Below are 22,087 nucleotides of genomic sequence, written 5' to 3'. Positions count from 1 at the left end.
GTTGCCTTAAAGGAAACAGTCACTTAAAACTACTGACTTCCCAAACGTTCGGTGTTAGCTGGGACATCTGCTGAGAAACCGTTTAAGTGTCCGTCACGCTGCAGTCGGAGCAGCCACGCACAGCAGAATATCTGCTGTTCCTGGCTGCAGATAAGCAGAATTTTAATGCTTTTAGTAGCATATACCTGCTTGGAAACTGCTCAGATAGGCGACCCTCACGATCAAATCCAGACTAGGACTGCTTTATTGCTGTAGCTATTCTGGCACAGCGCTGTTCTTGGGGAGACATGGCTCATGCTCACTTTGCATGATTAAACTATTCCCTGTATGTAAAACAACACCAATAAAAACACCCATTCTGAAGCTACTGAGAGCTGGATTCTCTACTGTCTGCTCTTGTCTGAGATCAGAGCCTGCTGGCAAGAGGGGCACTTCCAGGGTAAATGGCACAACAGAGCAGAGCGTTTCCAGCCAGGAAAGGGAACCTTTAGCAGCATGGCGCTTACTGAAAATACCTCTCCTCTGTCGCATTCTGCTTGGAATTAGATACTGCAGAACAGAGCGATTTCACCCAGCAACTGGCATTCAGAGTAACACCATGACGTGTGCTTTTTGAGCAGTGAGAAACAGCAACTTGTACTGCACACCTCAAAGGAAAGCACAGGGCTCCACATGGCTTCAAATGAGGATGCGTATACAAGACAGTATTCAGCTTTTTCCAAGCATTTGGTCTCATAATAGTGTAGTAGTCTCTTAAGACACATTCAGGTAGCACTTTTTCCTCAAGCTGTTGCCACTTGCAATGAATGCACAATAAACTAGACTATAGTGAAAGATGCATATACTGCTCCAGAGAGCTCCAGAAAATAAGACTTCCTGTCTCCTCTGTTCAGCTTTGTCCCACTCCAGGCATTAGTTCCCATTTCACCAGAGCCAGTTTTCAAAGTCATACTAGGATTGTGTCTGACACTAGAGCCAGCTCTCACAGGCAAACTCTTTGGCAGACCAAAAAGCTCACCTTGCCAGCAATGTTAGGCAGCTCTCATTTACTTGAATAACTCTTGCACCTTCCCTCTGGTATTTCAAGCCATCTTACCCTGGCAGTAGTGCAAGAAACGCCCCTAGCGAGGCTGAACGACAGCCAGAGGCAGGTATGTTTTCATAAGCAGAAGCAGTCTCTTCAGGAATTTCAGAACTTATTTGTACTGGCACCTTTAATGCTGTCTGTCACTGTTGCTCATCCCCTGCTTCACCTTCTAGATGCAATCATCTAGCACTCACTGGTGATATACAGCTTGCAAACCACCATGCCCCTACACTTGTGCTGGTGCCGTTCACACTGACATTGGATCCAAAACTGAAATACAAACGCACTAGGGAGCAAGAGAACATGTTGTGACACTGTGCTGCATCAACACTTCAACGTGTCTCCCCTCCATCTTGAGAGGGGAGTTGCTGTACAGCCTATTTGCACTGGCCATGCGCTGTGCCCTTCTCCAGTCTGACACCCCTAGATTTCCATTAGGCAGGAGGCACTCAACCAGCAACTCGCCTGTCAAGCCTGAACTGGAACAGCAAAACTATTTCTCTAACCTTTCTGGGTTTTGTATGCAACAGGCCCCATCTCAGTTGCCTCTTACCACTCAAGAGCATCCCTGAGGGGGGTGCTTTATAGACCAGATGGGCTGATACACACTACTTTCTGTGTTCAATTTGACAACCAAACAAATCTGAGATCAAAACAGCTCTCAGAGGAAAAGCTTTGCTGAAGAGGTAACAGCAATTATGTTACCAGTCACAGCCTGGGTTCCACAAAACTGTGGCTTAAGCATTAGGCACAGGACAGGGCCAAACCAGCCTGTGAAATTGCCTTCCTGATCACTAATGTTGTAACTGCAATTCAAGGAGACTTCTGGGGATTTTAGACAGATTCTTACATCAAAGTTGTACAAGTCAGAGGGAAAAGGTACCTGTACTGATCCTCCATGCCGATCTGCAGCCAAGTGAGATGTCAAGTACGAGGTATTCGTCTGCCGGTTTGGCTGGATCTCCCACTCTCCTCGGCGATCTGATGGTGCCTGCTCGCAAATTCAGAAGCATGATAGAAAGAGAGGAGAGGGCACAAGGTGAGTCAGATGTAGAAATGAAAGCATGGTTGTTAGTGAGTTAGTTTTTCTGCAAAAAGCAAGGCATTTAAACATTTAGCTAGGGTAAAATTTTGCTTTACCAAGTGCACCTCATACTTCACTTTAGTGGTGTCTGCAGCAATCCACTGCAGGAGTAGATTTCTTCTCCTCTATCTGACAAATGGAGAGAAAGCTCATATCTATTCAGGAAGTTATTTCACTACACGGCTTCATTTCCATGTTTTTCAGCATAGAAACAAACATACTAACAACATGTTTAAACAGCTCTGTCAGGTCACACATCAGAGCTCTTCACATGGCAGCAGGATCGGATACACAATTTGACTTCCCTAAGATACGTATTTTTGGCTCAAATTTGCAACATAAAACAAAGCCACATTTTATTTCACCAAAAGCCGGTTCCACACACTGATTCATCTGTACAGTGCAGAAAGAAACATCTACCCCACCTACTTGACTGGAGTGAGAGTTGTTTTTTTTTTTTTCCTGGTTTTGTTTTGCTGGAAAAAAGCACAGTAGATGAACTTGCTGTAATAGTTTCTTCTTCAACCAAAATAGATGCAAACTTTATGCAACGCAATTATTAGAACAATATATTGAATGCAAAACAAGTGTGCTACACATGGGGGAAAAAAAATCCTGAATTTATCTATACGGAATGTTCCTTTTGCGCTTTTCATGGAGTAATTCATTCAGCTAGGAAGCAGAGACCCTGAAACAGGTTTTAGGAAAGCAGATACAAACTACATCTAACAACTTGTCACACTTCCCAGCTTTTTGCCAAAATTCATGTTCTTTCTGCCCAAAGCTAATGTACTTTTTCTGAGATAAGAACTAGCTATAAAATACAAGGAAACACACTTCTGATGAACGCCCTTTTCGAAATGAATTTTGCTTTTCAGCAAAGCTGCTTTAAGAACAGAATAGCAGAGGGAATACTCTGGTAGAGCAATGAGCCCCGAGTAATCAAAATGCCTCAAAGGTTTTTGCAATATGTTGAATGATACCCAAGTAGAGACGCACAGGAGCATGACCACCAAAACCAGTCACAGAGCAGTGATCAGCTCTTGTCCTTGACAAAGAGCTGCATTTACTTTTGGCCATTTGACAATGAGACCTATGCATCTCAGCTCACTCAACCAAATCACATGGCTTCCACTCACAGTTTTTTCAGGGGGAGGAGGAGGCGATCCAGGCCAACCTTTTGAGCTTGCCCAGTCTCTACTGGAACAGAAGGTACCCATCCAAGTATGTATCTGAAGCCAGGAGGCTGTTGGCCTGACTTTTGAACCTTGGGCAGTCTGAGAAACCTTCTCTTGTGGTCTCAGATATGTCAGTCCCCACAATAAAAGGTAAGTTGTTCACATGCAATGCTTCCCGCTTCATGGAGAACAAGATGGAGCTTTTTATAGATCACAGAGTCACATTACACCTCAATGCCTCTTTCACCACATAAAAACAGCAATTCTTAATTCAATGAATTGTTGGCAGAATTCATCTGGAATATGAATTGGTAGGTCTAAACCCAAGAGACTGAACTCTCAGATGTTTTAAGACTAGAAGATTTATCTTTCCTTTGAACTGGTTTTATGTTTGGAGTTACTAGTTGCAGTGAGCCATACAGAAGGTCCTGATCAATCCCAGCAGGGATGCTGTTCCCTGCCCTACTGACTGTTTCTGTAGAGGTTCTGTTATGCCTCACATCACCATGCAGGTCATCCCTGACACTCGCCTGTACATGCTTCATTCTCCTGCATCCTCTCTCCATGGGAAGAATCATGCACATTTGATCTGTTTTATCAGAAAATCCACCTTGCACTTGCATGTTAAGCTTCTTATAGGTCACCCAGCACTGAGGAGATAACCCCTCCAGCATTCACCTTCCTAAGACCAATGCATCTCAGCACGGCTAAACATAACTGGTCAGCCAAAGGAATGCACCTGCTTCCTAAGACCGGGAAGCATAGGACAAACAGGCAGTTCTGTGTTAGACCAACAGGAGAGGATGTAGCGAGGCCTAAAGCAACTGATAGGACACGTTCATTCGTGACACGTCAGCATACAAAAGCTATCTCCCACATATAAATGACCTATATGGCACCATACAAAAAGATTTAAGCAAATGTTTCAAAGTCGAAGCACAAATTTGAAAGAAGAGAGGGCAGGGAAGCAGAATCCCCATAGTGCACACACCTGGCAGGAGGGATGCTGAACGGAGACACTAGTCATGGAACTGGCCAGCACAAACAAGCTTTAATCCAGCCAGAGAGCAGGAAACAAGAGGCTCAAGCAAGTAAACTTCAAGTTATCAGCAGTAAAGCTGAATTAGCTAATCAAAGAGAGGAGTTCAGGCCCTGCCTTTCTGCAGCACTGCTCTGTGTTACTCCCTGCAGCCATGGAGGATGAGTCCAAGCCCTGGCCAGGGCAAGAGAGAAGCTACTGTGCTCAGTGTCACAGCCCAGTCTGCGTATAAAAGACAGCAAGTGGCTACACACGGGAGAAGGACTCTGGAACCTTTGAATAAAGTTGTCTATCACTAACTAGCAAGTTGCTGCTGAACTAGAACAGGAGCATTTGCAAAAGGAAGCAGGATAAGAAAGAAGTCTGCTCACGTTTATAAAGCATTCGATATCATTCCCTCTGCAAGTGACCCTTGACTCCCTCCCAGAGTGCTCCATGGTGCAGTCCTCCCTTCCAAGCAGTCAACAAATCTAATACATGGGTAATATCTCCCTAGAGCTGGTCTTGTCCAGGCTTCGTCCTATTTAATCTTCCTCATGTTCTTCCTGTCAGCCTGATAGGCTGCTTGTATTTTTTCTGCTTGGTAACATTCAGGGAAATTACTGGAGAAGAATTTCCCTTAGATTACATTTTAATTGCTTCAAGTCACAAAATTATGAACAGCTGCAGAATTTACATGAAGATTTTAAAAGCTAGTAGAAGACAGATCTTGAGCACTGTTCCTTACAGAGCACTATGCCATCAGGCACTTGGCCACCCCAGGTGATGAAGTAGAACCGTGCTGCACCAGCATTAGGAGAAGCACACTTCAGCCTAGGAGCCTGGAAGCTGTTTCTGGGAGAGGCTTTCGAAGCCACAAGAATCAGATCTTTGTCTTTTGGCTCTACACCCAAGTACCTGACAAACTTTTAGAAGCAGGTTTGAGCTGAGCAGCCTGAAGAGCAACCCAAACGATGACACTGAGCAAGTGATGCCCGTGAATTTGAGAACGTCGCGGTCCTGTTAACTCTCATCACCTTCCTACTAGTCACCAAATGACAGGACAAGACTAGCATCTGAAGAGAGAGAGGGTAGGGCTCACCAATCTTTGCTAGATAGTAAGTATCTTCGTTTACTAGAGGAAAAGGCTACAAAAAGTAGATCACTCTTGTGTCAGTGTCTTTACTGGGAAACCAAGTATTATAAAAGAAAGTCTGCAGTTATTACACTAGGGAACAGAAATACAGCAATTAACTCTGGAGATCAAGGTGGTCACTTGACCCAAATCCATATCTCCATCCACTGCCCTAGAAGTTTATTTTTTCTACTTTTTTCTGCATAGAAATGGTTTGCACAACATTTAAAAGGAACAACCCTTGGAAGAGAATTATTTGTGCTTTTGCAAGAAGAAACTGATTTTCAGTGCATATTGGGAATATTAAATAATTCAGCATCCTAAATAATGTTTAGGTGAAAAAAAAATTATAAAAGCTGCCATGCAATATAGCATCAAGATTATCTGAGAGGCTCAGAAGAACAAGGACTGAAGCTGTCTGAATAACATTTTTTTCTGCTATGTACTGTAACTTGTGAATTAACATGCTTGAAAATGAAGCCAGGCATCACTGTCAGTTAAAGGAAACAAGATGCCTTGTATGTACATAGCATGAAGGTCTGTTGTCAAGAGCGGACAACAAGAAACTGCCACCCAAAAAGGGGTTAATGCATTAATCAGGCAATATATTAAAGCAGATTATTTTAATAGTACTCACATACCAGTCCACACTAATAAGCATGCATAAATACAGTACTGCACACAAGCTTCAAACAATCCAGCTTCCTACAAGCAACACATCTAATGAGGGATATTCATTCAGATTTTAGCTGACGGCTTTAGATGTATTCTAGTCTATATTAGCTGCTCTATCACTCCGAGCCCAGCTGCGTGGAACAAGGAAAGCCGAGCCTAGACAGGTTATTACATCTCACACTTGATTCTGCAACCACAAAACCAAGCTTGCGTGAGAACAGAGACAGCAGACAAGGCGCTAGAACGGCACACAGCAGTTAGAGGAGCAGAGCGAGCCCAGAACCACTCACTGGGAAGTAAGAGCACCAACAGCTCTAACTAGGAGCCAGCAGTTGGAGATCTACTGAACTTCTGATCAGTTCTGTTAATACAGAAAATCCAAACTCTCAACACCAACAAATATTACAACTAGACAGGAAAAAATGGGGAAATTCAGAAACTGGCAGTTCATCCAGACCATGATGCCCAGCCTCCCCAGAGGACCCTACACTGGCAACGCTTTATGCTGCGTGATTTGCTCACAGCAGACACTCGGGAAGTGAATTTGACACCCTGTGCTGGATATACTGTGCGTACAAAGGACAAACACATCCTTATTACGGCTGTGTGGTCCATGGAAGGTGGCAACTGGGAGCAGGCTGCCACAGCCAGAACCGTTGCTCTACTCCACAGCCCATTTGCTAGGAGTAAAAGCAGCCAAAAAAAGGTTGTTGGCCAGATAGGTCATATAGTGTGACTAGGCTGGATAGTTAAGTTAAATAGTTTACCCACCAACTACAAAAGAATGACCCACTCCCTTTGGTTCACGATCCTGAGGAATTCCACTGGCAGATACAGTATTTCAGCAATTCGTCGTTTCAACAAAATTCCCCTCAAGTCGTAACCTTCCTAAATTAAACAGGGAACATGCTTGCCATGAACAAGGCAAGAATCAGCCCTGGCTCTCTCTAAGGCACGGCCTTCGGCACAGGGTTTCTAGTTCTCCAGACCGAGAGGAATTGAGAGAGGCACTATCGATGCAATAGTGCCAAAGCAACGGGGAGCAACACACCTGATTGCGGTGGGCCTGCTGCGATGGTCGATCCCTATGCACGTGGCTGTCTCTTGTTACTGCAGATGTCCCGGAATCTATGTGAACAGATCCCACTGGAGTAGGCTGGAAAATAAGGTGTTTGTTACGTTGAAGCCAATGTCTGAGACGCCACTCTCTCAACACACGCATGCACAAGCATAACTTGTCAGGTTAGTTCACATTGTGCAGAAAATATAGGAACACAACCAAAACACTGCTCAAAGGTACTGACAGCAACCTAGGATAATTATAGCAAATGCTATAAAAACCTCGTGATTTGATGGGTTGCTGGACACCAGCACCTAACATCTTGTGGAAAGCTGAATTTAAAAGAATACAGTTAAGTATCTGGTATCATTGTCAGATCACGCTTCAGTGTGTCTCAAATGAGATGATTACAACTGCAAATACACAGATTTCTTTTCCTCATCTCATTGTCTTCCTACTTTTAAAAACTACACTTGCATAGAAACAGGATGTGCTAAAATTGAAGCTTCATCTGCTGTATTCTCACCTAAGTCATAATCTCTGCTCACAACATCAAAATCTCCATAGCAACCACTGCAGTTGTCAGCAATCGCAAGCTTGTCTTACAACAGGCTTTTTATCAATTGCCTTTGTAATTAAACAAGAATGAGGAGAAAAATCATGATTTACAAAGGGAATGATTACTTATTAAAGCGAACTGTTTGGGGCAAAGTAAACATTGGTAATGCTATATATAGCTCAGACACTAAATCACCAGCAACCATACCAAGTTTAGCACCGAAGACATTTGGTCTGGCACCAGTGACAATTATTTACAGATCTCTTTGCCATTGCTGGTGTGTAGTGATGGGCTATTAGCATGAAGGCTATCATCAGAACAACACAAAACGCAAGTGACAGGCTGGGCGCCATGGACACAAATCACACAGGCAGCCACCAGAAGAGCTTTAGACATCTCCCTCAGATTTCCCCATGACAGCTCTCTTGGCTAAGGTCTCCTTGAATATAAATGGCTTTTGACAACAGAAGCAACATGTCAAGATCACATGTTCCATCTAGTGTCATGGAACTGCTAAATGGAGCTTGGATACTCCCAGATTTCCTTGCCACGCACTTTCTTTATAGCTGGCAGAGCCTCTGGAGTAGGGTAAGCACCAGGATCATTTGAGCTCAGAATGGGTTTGCTGTTACTGTTTGCTGAGCATCCTTCAGAGCCTTGCTAAGATCTCCTGTACTTCTGTATGAGAACTCGACCATTACAGGGATCTTCCGCCATTCGGTGCAGAGGTAGCAAGTACGCTCTCCTGTTGCAAAATGATGTCTTTAGATATTGATTATAAAGGTCTCAAATCCTGTGCTAGACGAGAGAAAGTTAATTCTCACCATGTTCACTGCCACAGCTGGTAAAATAAGGTTTGAGTGCCCCACCAGAGCAAGCTCAAAGAGGTGGGAAGGGGCCTTCTGCCACTTAAGGAATCATCAAGGCACTGCAAGAACCCCTTGAACACAACATCAGGACATCTCACTAATGAAGAGCCCATGTTAGCTAGATAACAGAAGTGAATAATTTGACCCTGAGCTCGCTGGCATTAAACGGGATTATTAGGAGCAAACAAAGAGCCAGGTGGCTGGGAAGCAGGACACGGAAGGCAAGGCACTGCGTTTCTGCAAGAACAACTTACAATTGGCCTGCCAACCCAGTCATAGGCATAGTCAAAGGTGTAGCCTTTCTTTTCAAACAGCTCTGTGAAGATGGTTCGCAAGTAATCGTAGTCTGGTCTCTCAAAGAAGTCTAATCGCCGAACATAACGGAGGTATGTGGCCATCTCCTCTGTTGGAAAAGGGGAAAAAAGAAGCAGCATCAGTTCAGTGTAAGGCACAACTGACACACTGGAAAAATTTAGCTTCCCACTGGAAACATTTAGCTTTTCAAATAACTCCAAATGGGCCTACCCACAGCAACAGGCAAGACTCGCTCTCTAGCGCTCGAAGTTGGACCAGGGGCCGGGTCCCCCAGTGATGTGAATTGTCCAGGCTCCACTAACTTCAGCTGAGCCTTGCAGATTTATGTAACCTGAGGCTATCCAACAAGTCTTTACCCTTCTAAGTGACCTACCTGTCAGTCTTTTATTGCTACATGAATCTCACTGAGCTCTCTAGAGCCCTTCTGCCCTGCCCAAAGTCTAAGAATAGTCTGCTTTTACTCTGATCTTCTGAGTTGCTATAAAACAAGGCCTGTGCTGTATCATCCAGCATCGCACAGAGAACTGTCTGGGCTGCCAGTGCTGCCTATGGCTTTTCTTTAAAATGGACTGGTTTTAATAACGGCCCACAACACTGATCAATTCAAATGCTTCTCAAACAAAGCGGGAAGTTCCACATCTGCTCCGGAGAGCTGCTGCTCCACCTCGAACCTGAATTCCAAGGCCAGTTGTATTATACACACTTGTATAAACACAAACACTGAAACACGTTGCACAATAAATGCCAACTCACTGAACCTGCCGACAGGATGCTGATGCATGTGTCTGCTCTCACAGACACTTCAAACAGCCACAGTGATTTCATCTGAATTTTGTGGACAAACACAACCCTACAGCTCTATAGCCAGCTGGAGAAGGAAAGCAGGAGAGGTTCTCGGTGTGCTTGGTCGTGGCACCCCAGAGCTCCTGTGGCAGCTAGGGTCTGGCTGCACAGAGCGCTGCATGAGAACACCTCCTGCCAGGAAGCAAACACGTTGCTCGCTTATGTTATGCAAACTAAAGCTCTGTCTGAAAGTTGAGCTGAAGCAATGCAATGAAATCCAAATTCAGAATGATCTCTGAGCTGGCCCAGTGGCGCTACTTCAGTTGTATACTCAAAGCAAGGCTTTGAAGGTGAGGCTCAAACATGAACATGCCTCCTGCACATGTAACTGTTCGTTGTTGAGCTAATGAACTGAGAACAAGCTCATTTCCTGCCCCTTTCCAGCTCTCCTTTGGCTCATATCTATGCCAAGGCAGGACTTATGTTATGTTTGAGCTCAGTAGGAGGTGCGAGTCTGTGTACTGCAGTAATAATGACACATCAGCATGGTTTTTGCCTTTAACTGACAAAAGTAAGGACAGCATTGCTTAGTGATACTGGACTTTTCCAACGGCTCACAGTTTGCATGTCACACGGAGGAAGGGAAAAAAAAGAAAAAAAGAAAAAAGGAAAAGAGGAAAGGTAATTCCCCCTTCCCGCTGTTATCTCTGAAAGGTGGAGGACCAACAGGTTTCAGGCCAGCAAGGAAAAGAAGCAACTTCTTCATCTCCCTTCAGCCCAGGCCTGTGCAGGTGACAGAGCTCTGAGAAAGCAGTAGTGGGGAAAGGAAGAAACGTGAAAGAGAGCAAAAGAGGAGAACAGCCATTCAGTGACAGGACAGCTGTCCTGTTCTGCTTCAGACTAGGTGGATTTTGGATGCAAATGCATCTGGGGAATTAGTACACCTTGAGTGAACAACATCCACTTCCAGGCCTGCTGCCCCTCACACTGGGAAAGAGCCAACAGACAGAACGGTTCCTACAAGAGCGGGGCTGTTATGGGACAATAGACCTGTTGTTGCTCCAACCTTACTTGTGTTGATTTACTTCTGTGATTACAGGAACCTGGGTGCTCTCCCTGATGCCAGGATACCCACTTCCTAGACAGAACACCAAGACCCTCTCCGTGAAGGCTACACGGTACCTGGGGAGGGCTTTAACTTTGTGCTCTGCTCTCCTAGCTCCCAGGTGGACTTTTGTTTAACTGCAGAAAAGATGTCAGGTTCAGCTATAAACACATCTTTAATAATGCACTCCTTAAAATCATTCTCAGAAAGTGGAATTCAGTGACAGACACATCATCACATCTAAGCTGGCCACCTAAAATTTTAACATCTGGGAAACATTCCAAATGGAAAAGAATGAACTCAATAGATCCAGCATGGTCACTCGAGAGGAGAAAAAACAACAAGGCACTCTTTCAGAAAGAAGCCAAAAAGAAAAGTGGGAACATGAGGAACTTGAGCAATGTTCATCCTCCTCAGTGAGAAGAGTTATGCTTATCATAAGCCACGGTCACAGGCTCTTGGGCCCCACTAATACATAGCAGCAGCTCCAGATTTTGCCAGCTACAGGAACAACATAACAGATATATATCATCCAAATATGTTCTGCCAGATGAGCTCAAAACAGTCATATTTAACAGGGTATATTCAGTCTCCAACAGTTACACTGGACTGCAATAATCCCATCAGGACTTACCTGGAAAGTTCTCACAGAGAACTTCAACCGGAGTGTTTCTCTTTGTGTCCCCAATCTTCTGATACCTCTCTTTTAAGGTGTCAGCCTGTAGGGAACAAAGACAAAACACAATTGTGAAGAAAGAGTTCAGTCATGAGATAAATGGCATGCTGTATGGGAAGAAAGAAAAAGGTATTCAGTACTGATTCTGGGTGGTATCAAACGATGTTACTTGTAACTATACTGCGTCTTAGACAACATTACTGTATTACCCTGTTGCAATTCTCACTAAACATTTTACATGCTATCAGCAAAGAATATCCAGCAATGCACTCAAAACATCTTCAGTACTTGAAAGGAAGCATAAGTGTTAGTGTTTTACAAAGCTATCTTACCAGCACAGTCATGAAGAGTGTACAGGAAGCTTTCATGGGGCAAGAAAATGAAGCTGCATTTATTATGACTGCACATCAGTATTCTGACACCAGTACAGAACAGTCCTAGGATTAGAGTCATCAGCCAACCACGGCACCTTTGTAAGCAACTGTAAAATTAGATAAACTGTGACTGCAACTTGGGCATGTTGAGTTTTTGCTCTACTGCATGTAACAGAACGCCACCACATAGTCAAGTAACTAGTCTACATCAGAGTCACACTTCTCCCAAATCCTATGTTACTGTAAAATGAACTTCTCCTTTCACTCACAAAGTGTCTACCACCTAGACAACACTGATTAAACAGCTGGCCATCAAGAAAAATGAAGCAATTTTCAGTTACAGATTTCCAACTTAAATCCCTCCTGAAGAAGAGAACTCTGCTCCAATCGGTATCTCAAGAACAGGTTTTTATTGCCTCCGTTTCAGATTATTCCAGTTAGACCTGCAAGCAGCACAGGCATTATAAGACATTTTCTCAAAACTTTAGCACTGACAGTATAGACCAAGAGTGGAAGCAGAAGAAGCCTGGAAGAGTGAAGATACCATACGCTAGAGCAAGCTGAAGAGTTCGTGTTTGTTCTGGAGGTAAAGAAATGCAGGACTTCAAGGGGCAGCCAACTAATTCTTACTAAGTTCACCACTGATCTGAGGAAATTTTGTAGAGGCTCACTAAAACCTGGAATTTATTTAAAACAGAGGAATTCAACTAAACCAGAAAGAGAATATGTAATAGAACAACACACTCACTCAAGCAGTTACTGTAGGATGTGAACTTAAAGTAGGGGAGATTTTAATTTCTTTCAGAATCATTTTCATGCTTGAAAAAAAGCCCTTCTGTGCTTTTATGAATTTTCACCAACATTTCTGGCACGTATCTGATAAGGCTTAAGTGGTGCTAACGCTGGATAGCTGTGACAAAGCAGATTAACAAGTTACGTCATGCAAACCACTGTCACTGACCACAGAAGTCCTCTGCTGAAGAGGCTGCCAGCCCCAGGCTTGTCTACTTTTTCCAAGAGTCCCAACAGGTCTAACAGGAGTTATTGTCTTCATTCAGAAACCTCCTCCTATCCTGATCATATTCGATCCCTTTGCTCACCGCAATTCCAAAGGTGAACACAGTAGCTTAATCACCAGGAAAGTGATGGGGAAGCGCAGATGCAACTTCCAGCAGGCTCAGAGCCAGCACACGACTTATTACTAGTTAATTCAGCTGACGGATGTTAGCTTCAGTTGCTGTAACTCAATTGCTCGCAGTCCTCCCCATTGTGCGTGACATTTCATAAACTTATAACCCAGAATTAAGCCCTGAGTGTCCAGTGTGTCTGGAGGGAAGCCAAGCTTAATACTTCTGCCAGAAAAACATTTTTCCAAGCTAAAGTCCATCTGCCCATCTAAAACCATCAAGCTGCTCCCATTATAAACACGCTCAGAGATGCGGCTGGGGAATTGTTTGCCATAACTGGAATTTCATAAACAACCGTTGCGCTCCAGTCACACTCCAGCTCAGGGCAGGTTCATGTCTCAGCTAAGCTGCTCCAACAGCTCAACAGCACTCGCTTTGCAGTCCCTGCCCCAGTCGTCCATCTGCCTCTGCTGTATCCTGGAACTGGGTCTTCTTTCCAGTTATACCGATTTAGCTAAGCCAACAGTAACTTGAAGTGAAAGGTAACATACTTCTACTTAAAATCTTTTCTGTAGGCAAAGCTAACTCTTGTTGTTAGCCTTAAGGACACAAAGGAGAGAACACCTTCTGTTTGGATTTTATAAACTTTCCCTCACCAGATTCATATTTGGGCAAAGAAGAAGAATGAAAAGTTTCAAAGGGCAAAATCTAAAACTCACACCTACCTTCAATCCTTGCCAGGGCAGGCTGCCTCGGAGGAAATACATAAACATATGGCCAAGGGCCTCCAAATCATCTCGACGACTTTGCTCTAAAACATGAGAGGTCACAAATTATTGCTGCTGCAGTAGAAATGGATCCAATCAGTAGCCAGACTTATTTTCAAGATAAAGTTATTACAGGAAAGTTCTTTTGCTGGCTGTAGCTCAGACCTTGGGCAAAAATACCTAAAACTGGCTACTACAAACATAAAATGCATAAATAAAAGATCAGCTAGAAGACATGTGGCAATATAGGTAATGTAAGTAGATTCAAGAGGTACTGCCCAGCATTAGGTAGACGTTATAAGAGACGGAAGTATTAATAGCACAGGAACAGAGTAGTTCCCCAGTTGTTCTCAGGACTGCCAGTACCAATGGTACAATGGTGATGTTGTGCTGGATTATATTATTTCCTCCGAAATACATAGGAACAGACAGAAGCCACACTTGCAGCCAGCTGCTGGGAACTACCATGCTGCATCATGCCAACCCTTTTCCAGTTGCTTCTGTAGCTCATCACAGCAGAACAGATTAAAAATAGATCCTTTTAGCACTGCTTTTCCTTGTAAAACACTTGCTGCTGTTGCCAGGCAGATGTTACAATTATAAATGAGGGGAAAAAAAAGGGGCCTTGTCTCAAGCCAACAGAAAAGTATCCTTAAAATAATCTACCAAAATGTAGCCCACACTATCAAAAATCCTGAGGGACCATGCAAGAGGGGACAATGAATCTGGGGCACAACACGGGTTTGCCGCTGTGCCAGGGTGCATCATGCGTTTCCGTTTTCACTCAAAGCAGGCTGCCCTGGCAGCAAGGTGAAACCACTGCTTGCTGAATGACCATTACACAAGCAGTCTTAACAGTTCCTTAACAGCACAGGGACCCCAGAAGCAGTATTTTACTATCTCTGGCTTCCTCTCACATTTCAGAAAAGCATTTACAGAGAACATTAGAACGCTGCAGCTCCAACCCTTTTCTCAGGACGGAACAGACTTGGGTTAAACGAGCTTGGAGACTGATTTGGCACTATTTCTCTCGTCCAAATCTCCACCTGCAGGCAGATAACGTGTTTAGAACCCGCAGTACGGAGCAAATCTAGTTGCGCAGCCCACATGCCAAAACAAACTGGGCGAGAGCTGTCCCTGATGCTGCATAATTTGCAAGAGGAGAAAAAGGCAGTGTTTTTGCACAGCATGACTCTTCTTCAAAATTAGCAACAAATGTAGCTCTCAAAACAGTCTGGAGGTAGAGAACACTCAACAGAAGGGAATTAAGATGACAGCTCCTGCATGTTGCAGTGATACAGCTGTAAAAAAGAGGATGAACTTGGTAATTTAGTGCAATGATGTAGATAAACTTCCCAGGAAGAGAGTTGAGAGCACTTGTCCTTCAGAAAAATTATAATCAAACTCCTTTACCTTTTTCAGTCCTGAAATGAGGAGGACAGATTAGTCTGCTAGCAGAAAGCCAGCAACAGAGATATAGGACAACAGTCTTTGCTGGACACCTGCCTTTTTATAGTGAAGTGGCCAACTACACCTGAACTGCCCTCACCAGCAAAGCACCAGCACCATGAAAGACCTCAGGGCAGAACCCAACCTTCCCTTCTCAAATGCACCTTGGTCCTGGGTCCTGTGTCCTCGTTACACCAGGGACCACACTTCTCCACGTTGGACACAGCACCCACCCAAAACAAGCTCTTTTCCTAAGCAAGTCATGAGAGCTACGAAGCCTGCAGGTAAAGGGGCCCTAAAGAATGCACACAGTATAGTTCGAAGAAGGTGATAATCTTCATCTTCCCACCTGCTGAAATGAGGACAGTCATCCCATTTGAAGGAAACATGCCAACATAGTCATGTCTGTGGTTCTTCGGTGGGGAACGTAAAGGTTACTCACCAGTAGGTGGTGGCAGTGCAGTGCCCATTGGATACTCCCACCCCGCTGAGCACATCACCAGCACTTTCCAAGCCTTTTTAAAGACCCGTTCCCACTGCAGCTTTTCCTTTCCTCCACCCATTTCTGACTCTTCATAAGGTTTTCCAAAAATATAAATTGGGTCCATCCCTTCTTACTGCCCAAAGAGAGAGCCTTCTAAGAGACCTGAAAGCCAGCAGCACCCTTGGTCTTATAGCTGAGAGGCTACACAAAGAATATTCCTCATCTTACTACTCTTATGACTTTAAGTGCACATAAACATTTAATAAGGTTTTTTGCCTTTTAGCCACAGAAATGTAATTTTCTATCATGAAAGAGGGATGCAAGGCAGTGAGGGGAGGAGATGGAGGACAGGGGTTTAAAATTAGTTAAACCATTAAAGAAAACCATTTATCACTTTCTCCTACCAATTATCAGGTCAGGGAACATTCAGCTATAACACCTGAAACTGGAAGGTACCGGTGCACAGAGCTTTGCTATAAAAAGCTATTTGGTCACCACTGAGTATAGCAATTACTGCTTGCCTATTTGCCTTTTATCAGTACAGGGTTGCTACCAGTTGTTTAGTTCCTAATAAAAACTATAGTTACGAGGCTTCCAGTTCCAACGGTTCAGCTGTCTCAACTCCTCCTCCTCCAAAAAGAAAGAAAAGAAAATCCTCACAACTGTGGATGGCATCACCACACTGAACACTTTACAAGTAGCTTCAAGGGCACTAGACAGCTATAAGCCAAGCTACAGCCAGAGCTCTGCAGTACAAAGCACAGCAAGCTTGCGTCAACCAAACAGACCTTTGCCGAGATGAGTGTTGATGGACATGTATCTTGCTGTTCCAGTTAAGCTCTTGTGTTCCCTGTAAGGTATGTGTTTTTTGGTTTCAGGATCAATGTACTCCTTCGCCAATCCAAAGTCTATGATGTGAATGACGTGCTCTTTCTTATTGCCTTGCCGTCCAATAAGGAAGTTCTCTGGCTTGACATCTCGGTAGATGAGGTTCTTTGAATGCACATACTCCATTCGAGATATCTGCAAAATTACGAGGGAAAAGTTATTCACAGACTGCCTATCGTACGCCCTTGGCTAACGATGCAGCAAGGTTTCGCTAGTCCATCACAAAGTCTCCTGAAACTGCTCAGTGCTGGCTAACTCTTAAGATATTCTGTAAGAAATGCAATAACAGATGGAGCAAACTGAGGCAGAAGTTGCAATCTGAGCCGGGTCACATGCCCTGATACAGAGCTGGAAGAGGAATTTGTCATCCCCCCTTTCTCCAGCTACCACACTGTGCTCCCTCACTTTATCTGAAAGAAATATGGAAAGGCTGTTTTTGAAATGTTACCAACAGAACACAGTTCTTGGAAGGATTCCACAAAGAATTGCAGCAGCCTTTTTGTATTGATTTTAAACATACTAAACCGGTTACCAAGAGCTCTTCCCTTGCCCACAGCCTTCCCTTGTTGCTCTGTGTCTTACCACCTTCCTCCCTCAACCCATATGTTATCTTAGACATGCCAGATTCTTCATGGAGGGGGATTTTGGGCAGGCAGAAGCCTTACGGTCCTCAATAATGATGAAAAATAATAATAAAGATCATCAGTTGTCAACTAGAAATAGCAGGAATATTTTTCAGACTTTGACCAACTTTATTCTGAAGCTACAACTGAGAAGGGAAGTAAAAGGGCAGGAACCCCACCTCTGAGGTGAGGAATGGCCACTTCCCCTCTAACAACGCACCTTATTCAGATGCTCAACGTTTATATTATTTTTGAAAACAAACATGCTGCCAGTGAAGTTAGAGTAAGTCTGCAAGAAGTTCTCATTTGTGTTATTACTTTATTAGATGATTCCAACTGAAAGTAATTAACAATTTCATTTACTTCATTACCTTTTTACGTGCTTTTTATACTTTAATTTGAAACATGTCGATTCCCATTTATGGCTGTCTAGGTCCATGGCTGCCCTACATGCCGTAGGAAACCTTTTTTTGGCAAGAAGCTTCCTTAGAAAGGCTATTAAATCTACCCATCTGCATTCAGGCTTTTAACATCATAAAAACTATAGGAAAGCCCTCACAGACTCCAGATTTTATATTGATGAGTTTCTATCCATATAGGTTACTGCTGCACCATTGTAGAGGACGATGGAGCAGAAATTTTCTGATGAAGAGCATGTTGGAAGGAAAGAAGAAAGAGACTATCTAACAATACAGTGTTTATCCTAGTGGATAATGCATGGAGACCAAAAAACTTCTGCTGATCAGAAAAACAGCAAGTCAGCAAGTTGTCCTCCACACAAACAAGGGTTTCACGCTCTTGCAGCTCTGCACTGCTTCCTGCAGTGGCGTGAACCTAACTCCAGCCTCCGGTATTTCATACGTGCTGCCTCTACTCCAAATGTGAGTGCTCAAAACCATCTGAAACCTCAAGTTCCCTTCTACAAAATGGCAAACGGACCTCAGGGTCTGAGCTTATCAGCCACAGGCTGGTCGTCTCCCCAGGGAGCTCCCCATGGGGGCATCGCTTGTTCCTGAGCAGTTCTGCGCAGCCAGTACTGGCTGTATGGCTCCGCACCTCCCGGAGCTGGGCAGGGGGGAGCATACGTGCTTCTGGACCACTAGCGGGTGACACCATATTAAGCTAGCTGATCCCCAAGCAGAGCAGCTGCCGAGACAACATTAATCCAGCATCAGTCCTTCAACCTGGACAGCTTACTTCAACCGTGAGCTTTGCTCAGCTGAGACACCACGACTGTTGTTTGGTTTCTCACTCTGAATCCAGACACATACTCAGCTGTCAAATCCAGGTCTCTCTTTCTTTACAGCTCTTGGAGCTATGCCTGGTTAAAAGCTTCACATGCTCAGGTCTAACAGCCAGAGTGCCATTTCGGGTACCTAAGTATGTTTGCCCAGACAAAACAAACGAGGCTCTTTAATGCTGGAGACAGTGAAATCAGAGCCTCATCCCTGCAACGGTATTTGGGATTACTCTCTCCTGCTCCCAGAGGTTTAGTAGACATCTTAATTTTAAGAAAAACCTCAGATTTGCCCTTGACAAACATCAAGAGGGAAAAATAAGGCTAGTGATCAGGCTTCTATACGCTATTCATCCCTGCTGCATTTCCACCACTTGGAAAGAACTAAAGGGCAGGAGGGGACAGCTCTCCTTAAAAATAAGAAGTGCTAACCAGGGAGGGCAGGAGATAGGAAAAAATGGACTGCAGCTGCCTCAGGGCTGGCAAATAAGACTGTTCAAAGGCTCTTCAAAGAAGCTCACAGCACGTGTTGCAATTCCCCTCCCCTCTCATTTTAAGTAGTGATTTTTTTCAACGCATTGAGAAAATGGGTTTCACAGCTAACAGCCATTATTTCCAATCAATTATAGGATGAAGCAGAACAGAACAGATGCTACGCACTTTGGCCATTTGTCACGCGTTGAATCACCTACATGACACATCAGCAGATTGGAAGACAAAAAGGTATGTCAGGAGGCAATTCAAGTTAAGATGCAACCCTTAAAATTGGAACAAAGGATTTCCTAGCCTCTCCACACATAACAAGCTTTCAAACAAAGCCTGACTGGCTTATTTGACAATTACACAGATGTGCAATTGCCAACAGCAATTGCACATCTGTGAAAAAAGCATAATTTTTTGCTTACAAACTCATGGCAAGTCTCACTGGCCAAGACAACACAGAGTCTGGAAAGCCAAGACGTCAGATGAAGCACCACACTCCAGCAGCATTTGGAGATATTTACCTGCCTTGTTTGCTGCCAGTTCTTTCATATTCCTTTTTCTTTATTTGCACATGGCTGGATACTACCTGATCTGCCTGAACACTGTGCGCAGCCAGCAATGGCTGACACAGGCTCTCCAAGTCAGAGAGATGTTTCCTTGAAGTAGCCTCCCTGCTTTTCTCAGCTTGACAGGATGCTTGCCCTGCTTATGTCTCCCAGCTCTACCAGCAAAGGGGACCTGGTGGCTACAGGTGCTGCATCTCCCTTCCAGCCTTGCTGCCTGAAAAGGCTCCAGGAAAGCAGTGTGGCGCGACCCTCAGCCTGATTTGTACCCATCACGCAGCTGAAGGACGAGAGGTCAGGGCAGAAGGTAAGACAGTTCCGTGTTCCCACTCAGAGACGCGCTGGGTGCAAAGGCATGGGTGCCAAGAGATGGGCGCTCGAACCATGGGCTCTTCTGTCTGCACAATAATTCTTCTGCACACACTATGAGGAGCTTGCGCTAACTGTTGGAACTGTTCCTACACTGGAAAACAGTGACTGTGAAGCAATGTTAACACCTGCTCTGTTATTTTAACAATAATAAGAACAGACTAAGGCATTTTATCATAGGGCACAGGAACACTAACAGTGCATGGGAGATTCTACTTGCGAATCAAAGCACGATTTCCATGGCCATGGCTGTCTGAGTTACTCAGGGCTTCATCTTCAGAGCCACAGATCTCAATTTTGGATGTCAGGAGAACAGCCGGGGAGGAGATGGGGAGAGCATGTCCTGCCACACAGCAGGAACACTGTTGCTCATCCTTTTCAGCCTTCCCTCCTAAGGAAAACAGGGCTGGATTGGGAAAGGAAGAGTCTACTGCCTGGAGAAAAGGCAAAGGAGAGTCTAGAGCTGGCTGAGAAATCACAGGATGTTTATGACATTTAATCAGATGCTAAAGAAACCCATGCTTTTTTTCCACCCTCTCCTGTCAAGGAAACAACTGCAATAATCCAAACCTTTTCTCCAAAAAGGTAACTCCTAAGGATCTGATCTTGCTGGCAATCCTGTCTCCAGGCACCTCTGATAAATCTGAACCCTTCTCCCACAAGTCACCCGCCTGAATGCAGATCAGACGAGCAGGATTAAAAATTCTTCCCATTTAAAGGTTGTTTTCGTGGCTCTTACACAAGATGGTCACAGGTCTAACTCCGAAGTCAAACTTTTCACCACGACTTGGTCTAGATTGCAGCCAGAGACCAAGTATTTGCACAGCACCTGACACAACAGGTCTTGAACTCAACTGGCTTTGACAACAAGCACTTGCAGCAAGGGTGGAAATGACAGTGTTCATGATAAACTTGAGCTGTCAGCACAGCATCATACACGTTGGACCTGGCCCAGAGTGAAAAATGGGAAGACGGAATAAAAAGCATTTTCCTCAATGCAATCACTGAGTCAGCTCGGCAAAGCTGTAACATTTGTAGCAATTTTTTGGCTTTGGGGACTGGCATTAGTGAACCCATTTTTGATTTCCAAGCTTTTTCTTAGTTTAGGGATGTTAGACACTCAATCTGTTCCAGCTGCACATGGAGGATGAAGGAAGCAATTCCAGGCTGATGCTCTTAACAGAGCAATATAAAGCATCAGAGATGCACAAGTTACAGGAGCAACAGAGCTGAAAAATTTCCACTGGGGAAGAAAAAAGCAGAAGACTGCTTCTACATAGGTTTTTTCACCCAGAGGTATACAAGAAGCACGAAACACCACATTAGACGAAGAAAAAGAGCATGTCTGACTCTACCAGGCTGTATTTGATAATCGAGTGCCGCAGCTCTGAACACAACACATGCTTACCAGAAAAACATGCAAGTCTAGTGACAAACCCGAAGCCTGCATGTCTCATCCTCCCACTGAGACAGACTTTCTTACTGTGTCATCTAATTTGAAGATACTCCAAAATGGGTTCTCCCTCTTCCTTGAAGATTCATCATCATCAAGGCTCCATCTCCCTCAGCCAGGGAGGGAAAACTGCATGTTTAAATTCTCCCATAAACAAGCTACGCTGCTTAAAAAAAAACATATTTGTTTCTCCTAGATGCCTCTTCTAACATCTGTAGAGTTCAAGGGTCCACCTCAGCCTTGAGGGGCTGCTACCTATCAAGCTAAATAAAAACAGCCAAGCATGTATGCTTATTAGAAAAACATCTTTTGGGGATGTCTGGGTAAAAATTGACCACTTGACACACAAAAAAAGTAAATCAAGCACCACCGCAAGGAGGACACACTGGTTATGTCCCACCAGCTAAGGAGCAGCACGTCTTTATTGCTGAAAACCAGTGCAGGGAAGAACGGCTTGCTCCCTTCTTCCAGACCTGCTGCCGGCATTGCTGCTCCACATGCACCAAAACACCTGCAGCAGGTCTCGCCATCCTCCCGCTCCGGAGAGGGGATTGAGCCCGAGGCAGGAGAGGCAGCACAAAAGCGACTCCCAGCATTGGGGTCGCCTGGGAACTGCCAGCACCACATGCTGCATCGCTTCTCTAAGCGGCCTCCTGGACAAATAGCACTGCTTTACCTTTGGGTGGTCTTCCCGGGCTAAAAAATAAATCTGCCCCCTTTTTGGCA

The 22,087-nt window shown here is 44.4% G+C and overlaps 1 protein-coding gene across 3 annotated transcripts in view; it reads right to left on the bottom strand.

Annotated features, from left to right (window-relative positions):
* CSNK1G1 (casein kinase 1 gamma 1) overlaps positions 1-22,087 on the bottom strand; it is a 101,232-nt gene that overhangs the window by 13,307 nt on the left and 65,838 nt on the right. For 2 of the 3 annotated variants that reach the window (XM_026068276.1, XM_026068277.1), the window contains exons 6-11: positions 16,534-16,768; positions 13,771-13,856; positions 11,503-11,587; positions 8,920-9,068; positions 7,229-7,333; positions 1,971-2,078 (exon numbers count right to left, since the gene is read on the bottom strand). In XM_026068276.1, the coding sequence (XP_025924061.1) occupies positions 1,971-2,078; positions 7,229-7,333; positions 8,920-9,068; positions 11,503-11,587; positions 13,771-13,856; positions 16,534-16,768 (768 nt within the window). Of the gene's footprint in view, positions 1-1,970; positions 2,079-6,467; positions 6,539-7,228; positions 7,334-8,919; positions 9,069-11,502; positions 11,588-13,770; positions 13,857-16,533; positions 16,769-22,087 lie in introns of those variants that run through there. The other variant, XR_003253907.1, reaches the window with a different exon arrangement.

The sequence above is a fragment of the Apteryx rowi genome, unplaced genomic scaffold, assembly GCF_003343035.1.
Source record: "Apteryx rowi isolate R43461 unplaced genomic scaffold, aptRow1 scaffold_27, whole genome shotgun sequence".
NCBI lineage: Eukaryota > Metazoa > Chordata > Aves > Apterygiformes > Apterygidae > Apteryx > Apteryx rowi.
Note: the sequence above shows the minus strand (reverse complement) of the source record. Positions and strands in the feature narration are given on the sequence as shown.